At 33.2% G+C, this 15245-nt stretch overlaps 1 protein-coding gene across 1 annotated transcript in view; it reads left to right on the forward strand.

Moving 5' to 3' along the window:
- Positions 1-15245, forward strand: part of LOC128234320 (CD166 antigen homolog) — a 97741-nt gene that overhangs the window by 53758 nt on the left and 28738 nt on the right. Inside the window, exons 3-4 of the mRNA XM_052948495.1 lie at positions 6160-6468; positions 9411-9707. Coding sequence (XP_052804455.1) covers positions 6160-6468; positions 9411-9707 — 606 coding nt within the window. The remainder of the gene's footprint in view (positions 1-6159; positions 6469-9410; positions 9708-15245) is intronic.

Genomic DNA, 15245 nt, shown 5'->3' on the forward strand with positions numbered 1-15245 from the left:
AAGGATGTGTCGCGCGCAATTTCCAGGTCCACACCTCAAAGACTAGAATCACCATGGGGGGGGGGGGCGTTACAACTTTGTCTCTAATAAAGTCATTTTCAAATAACTTTATACAAAGCATCATTACATTAAAAGGATGTGTCGCGCGCAATTTCCAGGTCCATACCTCAAAGACTAGAATCACCATGGGGGGGGGGGGTTACAACTTTGTCACTAATAAAGTCATTTCAAATAACTTTATACAAAGCATCATTACATTAAAAGGATGTGTCGCGCGCAATTTCCAGGTCCATACCTCAAAGACTAGAATCACCATGGGGGGGGGGGCGTTACAACTTTGTCACTAATAAAGTGATTTTCAAATAACTTTATACAAAGCATCATTACATTAAAAGGATGTGACGCGCAATTTCCAGGTCCATACCTCAAAGACTAGAATCACCATGGGGGGGCATTAGCAATTCTGTTTCCGGGCCATAACTTGGTTACTAATAAAGCAATTTTCAAATAACTTTATACAAATCATCACTACATTAAAAGGATGTGTCGCGCGCAATTTCCAGGTCCATACCTCAAAGACTAGAATCACCATGGGGGTGCGTTAGCAAATCCGTGTCCGGGCCACAACTTGGTCACTAATAAAGTCATTTTCAAATAACTTTATACAAAGCATCATTACATTAAAAGGATGTGTCGCGCGCAATTTCCAGGTCCATACCTCAAAGACTAGAATCACCATGGGGGGGCGTTAGCAATTCTGTGTCTGGGCCACATCTTTGTTACTAATAAAGTGATTTTCAAATAACTTTATACAAATCATCACTACATTAAAAGGATGTCACATGCAATTTCCAGGTCCATACCTCAAAGTCTAGAATCACCATGGGGGGGACGTTAGCAATTCCATGTCCAGGCCATAACTCAAAGACTAGAATCACCAATGGGGGGCGTTAGCAATTCTGTGTCCTGGCCACATCTTTGTTACTCGTCCGTTAGCAATGGGGGGGACGTTAGCAATTCCATGTCCAGGCCATAAATCAAAGACTAGAATCACCAATGGGGGGCGTTAGCAATTCTGTGTCCTGGCCACATCTTTGTTACTCGTCTGTTAGCAATTCCGTGTCCAAAAGGATGTGTCACGCGCAATTTCCAGGTCCATACCTCAAAGACTAGAATCACCATGGGGGGGGGGGCGTTAGCAATTCTGTTTCCGGGCCACATCTTTGTTACTCGTCCGTTAGCAATTCCGTGTCCGGGCCATAACTTGGTAACTAATAAAGCGATTTTCAAATAGCTTTATACAAATCATCACTACATTAAAAGGATGTGTCGCGCGCAATTTCCAGGTCCATACCTCAAAGACTAGAATCACCATGGGGGGGGGGGCGTTAGCAATTCTGTGTCTGGGCCACATCTTTGTTACTAATAAAGTGATTTTCAAATAACTTTATACAAATCATCACTACATTAAAAGGATGTCACATGCAATTTCCAGGTCCATACCTCAAAGTCTAGAATCACCATGGGGGGACGTTAGCAATTCCATGTCCAGGCCATAACTCAAAGACTAGAATCACCATGGGGGGGGGGCGTTAGCAATTCTGTGTCCGGGCCACATCTTTGTAACTCGTCCGTTAGCAATTCCGTGTCCGGGCCATAACTTGGTAACTAATAAAGCGATTTTCAAATAACTTTATACAAATCATCACTACATTAAAAGGATGTGTTGCGCGCAATTTCCAGGTCCATACCTCAAAGACTAGAATCACCATGGGGGGCATTAGCAATTCTGTGTCCGGGCCACATCTTTGTTACTCGTCCGTTAGCAATTCCGTGTCCGGGCCATAACTTGGTAACTAATAAAGCGATTTTCAATTAACTTTATACAAATCATCACTACATTAAAAGGACCTCAAGCCGAATCTTCTTCGGGCGTATAATGCTCCGTTTCGCGGTGCTTTTGTTATGTAGTTGTTCATAGATCAATGTCACATTGGGGGGCATTTGTCACATACTTTGACAGCTCTTGTTCAATATTCTTTGAGAAACAAGCTATATTAATAACAAAGGTTAAACTCTTTTACTCAGGTGAGCGATTTAGGGCCATCATGGCCCTCTTGTTTTATGTATTATTTATTTATCATATGCATTGACAATTGATTATAATATCATAATATATTATTTATTCTTTTATTGTATGTATTCTAGATCATTAAATAAATATAAGTAAATATGCATTCAAATTTCTGTATGTAGTCTTAAATAATAAATGTTGATATTGTTAAGACCAAAATCCGCTGGACTTTAGACCAATATTCCCTGGAATTCAGACTAAAATCCACTGCAAAGCCTCTCAAAAGTATGGTAGCATGTATTTGTGTCTGTCTTTTACCTTAAAGGTTGTACCCACCAGGAATACTTTTTGTATCCTCTCAAAATTCAGACTAGGAAACTGACTTGAGGTTGAATATATAAGATTATGTTTTTCATCATCTTCAGACAAATAGAAAATAGCTATCAGCTAAAATCTTATTCAACAATAAATGTTTGAGAATGCTAAATATTAGCAGTACACATGGTATAAATCTTGTGAAACACATAGCAATAACGTGCTAAATAATGCACGTGAATCTAGGTAACTTGTAGTAGTAGAAGTCAAGTATCATCTTGGTTTATTACAGCAGAAGCAGTGATTACGAACTTCGTAATCACAGCCCCAGAAACAGAAGCGTTTTTGTTAAATCTCCCAGGTTGCGGAAACATGGCACATCGCAGGTGCGGATCCAGGAATTGATGTTAGAGGGGTAGTAACTTAGGGGCGCAACTTTTGACATGTGCTCCTCCCTCAGAACCGAAAGTATATGGCATAAACTGTTTTACGGGAATTTGGGGTTACTCCCTCATGTATGTAGTCGGAAATGGTGCATTATGAGCTTATTTTATTACCTTTGTTTCTCCGATATTGATGAACACAGTAAACTTCGATTATTTTAGAGGTGGCGCACGCCGGGCGCTTAAACCGCTAGCGCTTCGAACAAATTCCTTGAGCTACACAGTCGGTCCAAGGCCAATTCCCCGCTATTTTGGCGCGAACACAAAACCATCGACTGTCCCCCCGGACCTGGGGTGGGGGATGCTTACCATTGACTGGTGCATTACTTTAGCGACAGCGATAGGTTTTCATATTACTTTTTCCCTGTTTGAATGTAATATCTTAATTGTCTGTTAATATGTTCACTGATAAAACTTTTGCGGCCTGGCACATTGCATCTCATTAGTCATGGCAGTATTCTTCAAGTTCAGGCTTCTTTTTTTCAAAATTCAAAATGTTTATTTTCTTACCCATTCATTGATTTATCAACACCATATTCACACATTCTCATTTACAAGAGGTTTGATAGTGATAAATCAAATGTGTAACGCATGGCACCATCACTCTGGTGAACGAGAATAATTTCATATAGCACAATGTACATGAAATAATGACAGTATGGCGAGTCGTTCCTTCACTATTTTTACCCATAAATACCATAAATTAAGCCTTTTCATACAATAGATCTCCATCACCTCTCCGACTCCTTTATAATTTGTGTAAATATATGAACATAATCATGTGGTCTTTAACAAAGATAGAAGTGTAAAAAAGTTTATATCTTCGACTTCAAAGAACTTCATTAATGCTAATTCTTGACCAAATTTTAGTTGCCTTTAACCTTGAAAATAATCGGTTAAATGGCAAGATGTTTGTAATCAAGCTTAACGACAGCGTTTTTGTGACATTGATGAAAGATGGATTTTTTTGTTTGTCTTTTTTTCAATCGGATAAAAAATTGTACTAGTATCTGATACAGGGTTAATGAAGCAATACGATGGTTAGACGTCATGCTAACCATTGTATAGTATAACAGCGATGAGGAATATGGATAAGTCGACAGTTGACAGGTAAGGACATTGTAAGAAGTGTCATTTTGCTAATTTTTGCTTTAAATATGGCAATATTTTTCTTTATTCCCATTTCCTACATGTTCCCATTACAAAATCTTACCTGTCCTTCCAATTGGAAATTTCCCATTTTAAAACTGAACTTTATTCTCCAATTGGCATTTTCCCATTAACCAAATATTCCAATTGGAATTTTCCAATGTTCATACTTTCCCACTTTGAATGTGGGAATCCTCCAATTGGAAAGATTCACTCATGGGAAGGATTCGCAAACAAATGCCTTAAATGAATCTATCGGTTCTTCATTTTTAATGAATATATTATTTTTCATGTAATGAGTGTAAAATATTCTTAATTAAACAGTCAATTTCAATTTCAAAAATTATGTTCCAAATTCTCCCACAATTTTAATAGAGCCAGTTTTCCAATTGGAAAAGCTTGAAAAAGCCATTTTCCAATGGGAAGGCCATTTTCCAATGGGACTCCCATTGGAAAAGTTGACTTTAAATGCCAAAAAAACATATTTCTAAATTAAATTTCAGGAAACAAAAAATATCTCTTATTAGTATTACCTAACACATTTTAAAAATACAAAAATAAAAAACATTGGGTGAAAAATAAAAAAAATAAGTTTGCAAAAATTCCGGATTTGCAAACTTAATCCGGATGCTGTTTGTATACAATACCTTCGATAGTGTTTAAATAATACTGAAACATTGGCATTTGTTCATATATTGCGTTAGATGATTATGCTTATTTTATATTGTCATACAATTGCTGTTACTTTGTCAATAATATTGCATTTGACTTGAACCCATTATATACGTGTATGTATTATGTTCTTGCTACTTCATGCATGAAACAACTTTTTCTTCTCACATATTTAAACATGCTTATAACAGTGAGTTCAGATCTCCCTTGCGGAGGGTATATTGAAATATAAAATGAAATTAATGAATGACAAAGTAATAATAAGACTGTTGAATTTGACCTTGTTCCTTGTATTATTGACCTTAAATTATATTCAAGCCGTTCTTGGGTTATTTTTCTGACAAGACTGACAGACAGACATAACTATTTATTAAGACGTGTACATAGTACATTGTCAATAAACCTATGCTACATATTTCATGAAACATACAAATAACATTCAGCAAGACTATTATGATAAGTATATATAAATAAATAAACGAAACATTAACGTGTCAGGTAAATAAAAAAACAAGAAAAAACAAACAGCCCAAAAAACAACAACAAAAAACACCAAACAAAACACAGAATGAAAAAAACAACAAAAAAACATAGGGTAATAATTGTTTGTTAGTAAAAATAAATTATATATTTAGTATTTTAATAATATGAAATAAAGATAATTTGCACTTTTAAAAGCAATTTTCTCTAATTATCATACCATGAGATTATTGTAAAATGTATACATGTAAGTTAAATTGTTCTTACGTCATCAAATCAGTCAAGGATTTAAATTCATACCGAAGTGGAATATATACCCTTTAGGATACATATATATAACAGTAGTGCTCTGCACTTCCATTTTTAAGAATACAACCTACATCTTTCGCCAATGAAATGGAAGAAAGGCAATTATAACGAACTAATCATTAAGAATTTCAACGGGTGTTGAAAGGTCCGCCTACTGCAAATTATCCAATAAACACTATCTGTATCATAATTTGTGTGCTTGTAGTCTAAGTCAGTAAGATGACCTGAAGTTAAAAATAAATGTTCGCTACGCTCAGTCCGCCTCCGAATATTTTACTTTATGTCATATAACTATAACTTAAGTATATTATTTGCGGTCACCAATGAATTCACACGCATATCCAACACTCCGTTGCGGTTTAAATAGTCACGAGACCTGCTCAAGGGTTCCTTATCACAAGTTATTTATTTTAAGAGTGCATGCCTTTAAATATTATAAGATGTATAACAACAATATTCAAGGAGTTTCAATGGTTATGTAAAACACCCTCTTGTGATAACGAAAGCGAACACATCGCGAAAAATCTCAAAATATTTAGCCTCAAATCATTTCGAGAATCAATATATTGTGCGGTCTGGATCTATACGCAACATATAACCGTAACGAAAAATAAGTTGAAGAACTCCTACAGTATTGTCCAAACCTCATTGTACCCCACTATCATTTGATATAGAATACATAGATATGTGCCAATACTTTTAAACATTCGATTTCAGGAGTTTTGGTGCTGACATCTGACAAACAGTATGCGCAACTACAAGGTGAAATAACGTTAACCTGCAACACGAGTGATAGTGTTAGTACTATTGAGTTTAGAAGAAATAGCACCTATGTGGGAAGATGCGGCATGTATGGTTGCGAGACATTAAATGCAATTAAGTTCATGGTGAACAATAATACAGAGCCTGTTGGATACAACATATTCACCGTAACGGTAAAGGTCTTTGAAGAGAACGACGAAGGCTTTTATACATGCGTTGATATGAACTCATCGCAGGTCTCTGGAATACAAATCACGTACGCAGGTAACTCAAAGCGTATTTGCATGTCCTTTATAGATATTATATACGAGAATTGTATACAAATGGTACGTTATTGATAAAGTATCTTAAACTTCTGGCACATGTAAATATATTTTATAGAACAGTTATTGAACACAATATAAACTAGAGGTGTACACTTCTTTAAACGACAGATATAAAAGAAATTTTATATTTTCAATGATAAATATACTTTTACTGTCATTGATACGTGCATATGGGACTCATGGTCGGACTTAACAGCAGTTACTCGCGATCAGTATTACGTTGGATTACGATGAACGTTGCAATTGTGTTGGAGTCGCAAACCGTTTAGAAAACACCCCAGCTGATATAATGATGTAATGTTTTGAAACATGTCCAACTGATGTCATACATTTTCCCATATCAAGCTTCATAAATCATCGCAAATACATATGTGCCTGGAAGCAGAAACAGGGCATGCTCGACAAAACGGGCACTTTATAACATGAACTGACTATATGTAGCATAGATTCATAAATTAGGCATCAGATACGTTATGAAAATATCTTTACAAAGATAAAGACACATACAAACATTATGCGCTTTCGACTGTACGTTTAAACTCTGTACTGTAAGCAATGCTCTTTAAAATAGTTAAGTTATACGAAAAATGCATACTCTAAAAGAACATTGTATTTGCTTCATCTACAAAATTACTCGAGTACACGATAAACGTACGTAATGTTGCCTTAGTATATAACCATAGGCCACTGATCTATTACAACATGGCGTCGATATATAATATCATGTTTATTTGATGGCATTGTCAGCATGTTCTTATATATTAAGATATGCTATAAAGATAACCATACGATATATGTGCAGTCGATGTTTAGAGCAATGCTTTAAGTATTGTGTTTGAAAGTACTTTTCATTCATTGTAAGGAAACGCATTGAGACCTTTCTACTGTTCGCACACAGTTAGAGAGTCGATGGTTGTTTTTCGATAAATCGCCTCTAGTGCTAAGAGGGGAAAGTGATATAAAGACAACTCAAGATGATAATAAAACACTACATAAAACTAATAAAGAATAATCTGAAGGGGTTTTCATATGGCGTGGTTAAATCATAATTCGGGAAATGGGCAAGGACAGACATTTATCAACGTTAGGACAACAACATTTTCCCACATCATACTCAGTTCATTTCGAAAAGCTATTGACTTATGTTTTAAGCATCTTAAAACATTGATAATTCACATATTGTTTTTTTTAAGATAGCCATTTGTTTGTCTTCTTTAGAAAACAAACCAAAAGGCGTGTTGTCCTATCAGTGACGCAAAAATAAAGGCAGTTTGTCATAAAATGATTGTTCGTCAAGATAAGTCGGAAAAAAAGAATTACTGAGATTAATTGTTTAATTCGTTAAACTTGTTATACGGAAATGTAAAAAAATTAAATTAGCTAAATTACATTAACGAGTCTACACAATACTATTGGGTGAAGCGACAGTAGTTTTATACTAACCTTAAGGAAATCATTTATGCAATCATTCTAAACTCAGCTGTGAAACATGGTAAATGGTTATCAATACGTCATTAAAATTGACCTTTTTTACAAAATCCAAGGGAACAGTACTTAATATTGTACATAAGTCGTTACAATGATCATTTTATTTCATAAAAGCAATATGTAAGAACGACGAATTTATACAAAGGTTACCAATACAAAATACTAATATTTTGTATTTATTTGTATACGCTTATTCCGTTTAAATCAAATGAGTTCGTCTATATAGATTTCATTTTTGACGATTTGATAAATATAGCCAGATTTTTTTAGCTTGATAAAAGAAACTATATTTTGGTATCGTACGCCATTATGTAATACTCATCCGAACGTTGCCAGAACGTTCCCTTTTCATCCAATTTTGAAAAAATACCAATTAGAACATCTTTCAGTTGATATGGGAAATTTTCACTTTCGGTTTACATTTATACCTTGTCGGTAAGTCAGAAATGATTCCATATCAAATGCAACGTTTACAAGCAAGTATACAGTTTCTTAAGTTAATCAACCAGAATAAACCCAGAAATGCGTGTATGCGTTTTCTGTAGTTTTTCATATAAATATCAAATATGTTTGCAACCAGACGTGGTTATCGTCCGAGTATTACAGTCCGGATTAAAGTAAATTAAAAAGGGGAAAATAATTTCACGTACTTTTGTACGTTTGGAATATTTCTGTTTTCAGTCGATTAAATTTTAAAGTAAACTTATTTCGTAATTCAAGACGTCGTTCACACATCATGAGTTAAACTTCCAAAATAAAAAATAGTATTTAAGTTTAATGGCGCAAGTTAATATTTTTGAAAATACCATGAGAATCATTTATCACAATTATTATTACTATTATTATTATTATTATTATTATTATTATTATTATTATTATTATTATTATTATCATTATTATTATTATTATTATTATTATTATTATTATGATTATTATTATTATTATTACTATTATTATTATTATCATTATTATTATTATTATTATTATTATTATTATTATTATTATTATTATTATTATTATTATTATTATTATCATTATTATTATTATCATTTTTATTATTATTATTATTATTATTATTATTTTTATTAAGATTGTATTGAATACTAAGCAAAAACATTAAAATCCTTTAAAATGATATTTTAATTTCTGTGACACGTATGCGTAAAATGTCGACTGTGTTCGTACGGCAAATTAAATGTGATTAGATATAAGATAATACGCTTTTTATATTGATGAAACTTTTGTTTTGTTATGCTTTAGCTTAGCATTCTTTTAAACAGTAAAGCAAGGCGTCACGCTCTTTTGAAAATCAAATTAAAATATGAACACATATGATTTTTCATTCCTGAATATAGCTACTGCAAACAAAGTATTTTTATATTGTTTCTTAAGTTGACATCACATCAGTGACACTTACTCCAAAGAAGGACCCTATATCGGTGATTGAAAACGTTCCACAGCTTTTCCGCTGTGTTACGTCAACGTGTCGTCCGGCGGCCTCGGTAACGTGGATTCTGGGCTCCACCCAACTCACTTCTGGAATTGAGTCAATCACCTCACAAGACGTCACTACCAGTACACTTAACTACACCTCACAGAAAAAACACCAGGACATGCAAATCCACTGTCAAGGTAGTAATGGTGGTCAACTTCGCAAATCCGATGACCGACCCAGGCTAAACGTTCTTTGTAAGTTTATTTGCACACGAGCTCTTAATTGCACCCTAAGTATATATTTTTATTTTTTTAAGTATGTTAGAAAAAAAAATCCATTTATATTTCTTAGTCTCGATAGTATGGAGGGGTGATGGTCTAGTAACATATGTGTCCGCCTCTTACTCAAGACATTGTGCGAATATAATATTACCTGAACTAAACAGCATACACGCTATCAAATATTTAAAGTCTACATTCGCGACAAAAGAGATGTTTTCGCTCAGAACATCTGTTTATACGAGCATGTCTTTTACAACTGGATTTGGACGATGCATTTTAGTTGTGTATGTCTGATTGCCCGGATGGTTGAATGTAGTGAACCATTCTATCACATACGATATATGAAAGGATATTGAAGCGTTCTGCCTTATCGATATTGCGATATTGCATCCTGTATTTATTTCTTGAGAAATTTATTTCAAGCTTCGTGAACGTTGTTGGTTTGTTTAATGTTTCATATACGTTTTGCAAATTCATAAATGTGAAGCGATATGTTTTTTGAATATTTGGAGGTCAATCATAAGTTAAATCCTTCCTCTTATAGATATAATCATGCTAGGTTTTCTTATGTTAGGTTTTATCCTACTGTAACTGTCTTACGGTTTACGTACTACCTCAAATACATCAATTTTCGAATACATGTATTCAACATTTTAGGATTAACAAACTTATAAATAAATAAAAATAAATATCCTGCTATTAAATATGTTTTAAAGCAAACGAAATGAAAGCAAATACTTGGATTATTTTTTGTGACTTTGGACTATTCCACCAGTAATCTCATAGTGTTTAATCAAAAGCGAATGTGAACTTCTTTTCCAAGTCATTTTTGCTCGAATATAAAAGAAACTTATATCATATGAAACATACTGGAGTGATTGACCTGGGTTAAATTGTTTAGAAGGTTGGAGGTGGCGGTGAAACTTAAACAAAATACTTATTGTGTGTGAGGCTAACGATTTCCAACAATTTTATGTTTTTAAAATGTCGATGATCATACTTATGTTTTCATTCGTGCGGCACTTTTTAGTAAAATCAAGATGGCAGCCAAATTCATTTATATGCAAAAATCGAAGAAAACGATAAAAGCTTACAAGTAACATATAAATGTTCATGAAACTTAATAGAGTAGATTGTCCCTGAACATGATGAAAAACAATTGTAGATAACAACTTATGATATGTCGTAAAATCATGACTAATGCCCCGATTTAGCATTGTCATCCTTATATATAATGTATCCGTGCTTGAAAGCAAACAAGGGTGATATAAATACAATAATCGAGGTCATAAATATATATGTAAATACAATACACAGAACACATACCAGACAGAGTAATAAATATACCGATTTGAATGAAGCATCAAACATCATGTCAAATACAACTTTTATGACGATTACTCTACAAATGCTCATCTAACGAATTAAGTATAAATTTAAAAAAGATGTACATGTATGAATGCACAATATACAAGTCTAAAAGCCAGATGTAAATATTGCTTCAATTTCAATTTCAATCTAAACTCAGTTTGAACGTGATATTTTTTCTTGGTATCCTGAAATTACGTCATGAACATATTGCAACCTTATGACGTCATCAAACAAAATGTGCCTCAAGTTTGAAAAGAAAGTGATTTTTTATTAGTATGATTCTCTATACTTTGCTAGTATTTAAGAAATGAATAACGGGATCGATGGCATTATCGGGGTATCACACAATTACGCAATTAATTACTTATATTTACACAAACAGTTCATAATTGCTTTCAAGAACTATAAAAAAATTCTGCACTTAATATAAGATTTCAGTTATTCTTTTTCACAAATTCTGTAAATAGAACGACCAGACCGTAACCGGAAACAGTTTATCATATAACGACACAATAATGCGGTAAATTATAGTAACTTCAAATCTCTTTTAAACATTAAAACGCTAATGACAATAATACATTTAACATATCGTAAATTAACTCTTTCTTACATTCTCGTTTAAGATTTTCGTGGCCTGCTGACACAATACAAAAGCCTACAAGATAAACAGTTTTCTTTTTACATGTATTTCAATATGCGATGATTCACGATCAGAACATATCGTAAAATGTTGCGTTCATCGGTTCGCAATTGCCGAAAGGCAGTTAAATTAACTAACGGAAGTTAAGGTGTTAATATCACTCTATATCATCTCAGTATGTATTATACTATTACACAGAATTAAAACGATCGGATATATAATTTGTTTCAAATTATTCCGGGAACTACATTTATGCAATGCACGTATCGCGGGAAATGGCATTGCTTTATTGTTTTCGGCTCATCGGCCGCGCAAGTGAAAAAGGATGGTCGTTTTACTAATCAATATTAAGTATAATAAATGATATGTTAAGAGTCTTCATATGATAAACAATTTATTCAAATGGTCCAGAGGTTATATAAATACGCTCGCCAGAGGCACTCTTATAAACACATTTTCTAAACTTGCTGAATATAATGGGGTATCATATGAAGATTTAAGATATAAGAACCTTTATTTAAGACGATACTATATAGGTTCGTACGTAGAAACCTCAGAGTGAACATGTATTACTGGAATACATCAGACCAAAATGCATTTACACCCTTACATATCGTCAACTTAAAGTTGTTTGTTCCTATCTTATTTTTTTATTTAAAAAAATACGAGAAAATATTAATTAGTTCAGTACACATGGTTGTGAGATCATGTCCTAAATTTTAGTTTGGCAACTCTTAGGTCTCAATAATCTTGAAATATCGGGATGCAGTGTTAGATACATTTACTAAAAGTATAAGAAGTGACGTTTGTCTTTAATTAAGGACGGGAATGTTTTTAGATATTGCATGGTTTCCTACGTTGCTTGATTTACCTAAAGGGGCAAAATGTACAAGTCAGCCATGCCAAAATCCTTATTAAATCAGCTAACACAAATATATTTCTACTGACATTGTGTGCCAAAGAAAGCCAATAGCATACCCTTATACACAGGAGTCGTATGAATATATAAAACAATTGTCAAAAGAGAGCAATGTTAATAAGAAAGGGAAGAAATCGGTTCTGCTGGTTGCGTCTATAAAGTCTTGCAAAACTTATTTAATATTACGTTAATATTTGCATAAGCAACCTTTCATAAAACTGCGATTTATATCTGCTACCGTGCTTGACATTGTTGGCCTTTTAACGTCAACGCTCATGCATATGTAGTTGCATGTGAATATCTGACCACCTATCGATTCCTCGTCCAATTCGTCTTAACTTTCTGTTTGCACAGATTGAAAACCTGGTGTCATTCGAAAGGTTCAGAAACATCAATTTCATAACTCACGTCTAGTTTTTATAAGTATGTCTTTTACCACAGGATTGGGACGATTTTGTATTTATGGATGTATGACGGTGTCGATAGTTAAATAAAGTATACCGTTTAAGACGCAGGATTTATTTTAGAATGTCAAACAAAAACCCCTAAACATAAACATAATAATATATTACTCAAAATTTGAAAGAATTATTAAAGGCCACTATCAATTTGGCCTAATATAGACCATCAGTTGTGGAGAAATCATGCCTGGCGATGCTGACGCAACAAAAGCATATGTGTTAATTCAAAAGAAATTGCTACAGAATGACAATGATTGTTCAAGAAAATCACAGAAATGTCCATATCACTCGAAAATGTCAAGGGCCCAATTTTAAGCTCGCCTAACGTATACTGTGTAAACTTAAATAATCAGCTTCATTTTCAGTCATGTTTATAACTAACTAACGATTTAAAAAAATGTTTTTTTATATATAATTTAACATTATATAGACAAATCAAACCAAAACGCATATGTGACCTTGTAAATTGCGAATGCTTAGTTATTTGTTCCTAAATTGTAAAAAAGTTATAAATGATATTAAACTTATCATTTAACTCAAAAACGTATTTGATCATATTAGCCAAGTCATTATGAATAAAACATTAGTAAATTTAGTAAATGGTTATGGTGTAATGAAAACAAAATTAAACTTTGAAATAGTATATCTCTCATATACACTGCCCAACATTTAATGGACTGTGTTATGAAACATGCATTTAAGACATTCTATTAAAATCTGATTGTATTTTCATTTTAATGTAAACACTTATACCGAGAGTTGTCTAATATTAATGCTATTTATTAATTTTTGTTTCGGTGTGCTATAGATGTAATGTAAATATTTTTATGAGTGATCGGGCAGGTATAAGGTTGTGCGTTAACAAGTTTTGACCTCTATTCTACTCTCGTTTCGCTACCCAGTTAAATCCGGTAAACCCAACATTTATTAGTAAATATATTTTGATGCATTTAGGGTCTGTCTGTGTTGTTTTGTTTTGTTTTTTCGGCCAAATAATAGGGTTTTCGTTCATTGTTTTATTGTATGTTTTATACCGTATAGCAATTCCATTTGAGGTCCCTCGTATATAAACACCAAAGAGTGAATATTAAGGAATTAATTCAGTACGGTTGGTTGTGGGATACAGTCCTTTATATTTTCTTGGACGTTATAAGGTCTCGATTTTTTTGAAAAGGATACTGTTAAATGACAGAGTTATTGTCAAGTTTGTGTGTAATTTGGATTTGAAAGATTCTGCATGGTTCTTTACATTGCTGAATATATCGAGAGAGCCAAAGTGACAAGGCTTAATTCTTATAATAATCTATTTGTGCAGAAGAAACACACACAATCATAACATTATGCATGTAAGCAAAAATTGTACTGTATGACATAATTATCAAGAGAGATCAGTTAACATATGTTTTGCGTCTGAATGCAGTTTACCTGTACAAACAGAATAACGCATTGTTGAAGACACAAGCTATTATAATTTCCAAGACACAATAGTTAATGTGTATTACACTTTCTCAAAATAATGCTTTTATAAAATGAGAAAATGAGTTTAAAATATGTTTGATTCAAAACTAAATTAATGAAGACATACATTCTTCTGAATTTTTTTAAAGCGACAGTCCGCAAATCGGGCAAATTAGCCATGAAAAAAAAATAAAATTCATCTATGTGTTGATAAGCATTCCTGACTGACGAATCCAAAAATTTTTTGGTTCAAATCGACCTAGAAATGAGTTTTTCGTGTCATTTTCAATATCTCTTCTTAACTATCGGCCCCCGAGAGTTAACGGTTATATAAATAGAAAAAACAGTGGGATTCCAAAGTTCTTGCGCATGCGCAGGGCGATACTATTTCCCGGTCTCTCCTCGTAAAATCCGGTCTCATCCGGTCTCATAATTCCCGGTTCATAACTTATGGCCCCAGGCAACGGATTGTGTTGCTGATGTTTATAACACGATTTTGACAATCTTATTTGTTTTTATATGTAACAAAATGGTATAAAATATATAAACATTATGTCTTAATTTATGCAATTTGTTATAGGTATACACTATTTATGCAATTCGTGTTAAAGGTGTAGAGAAAGATGCGATGCAGTACAAACAAAATGCTCATGTTTTTTGCA

Source organism: Mya arenaria, chromosome 5, assembly GCF_026914265.1.
Source record: "Mya arenaria isolate MELC-2E11 chromosome 5, ASM2691426v1".
NCBI classification, from domain to species: Eukaryota; Metazoa; Mollusca; class Bivalvia; order Myida; family Myidae; genus Mya; species Mya arenaria.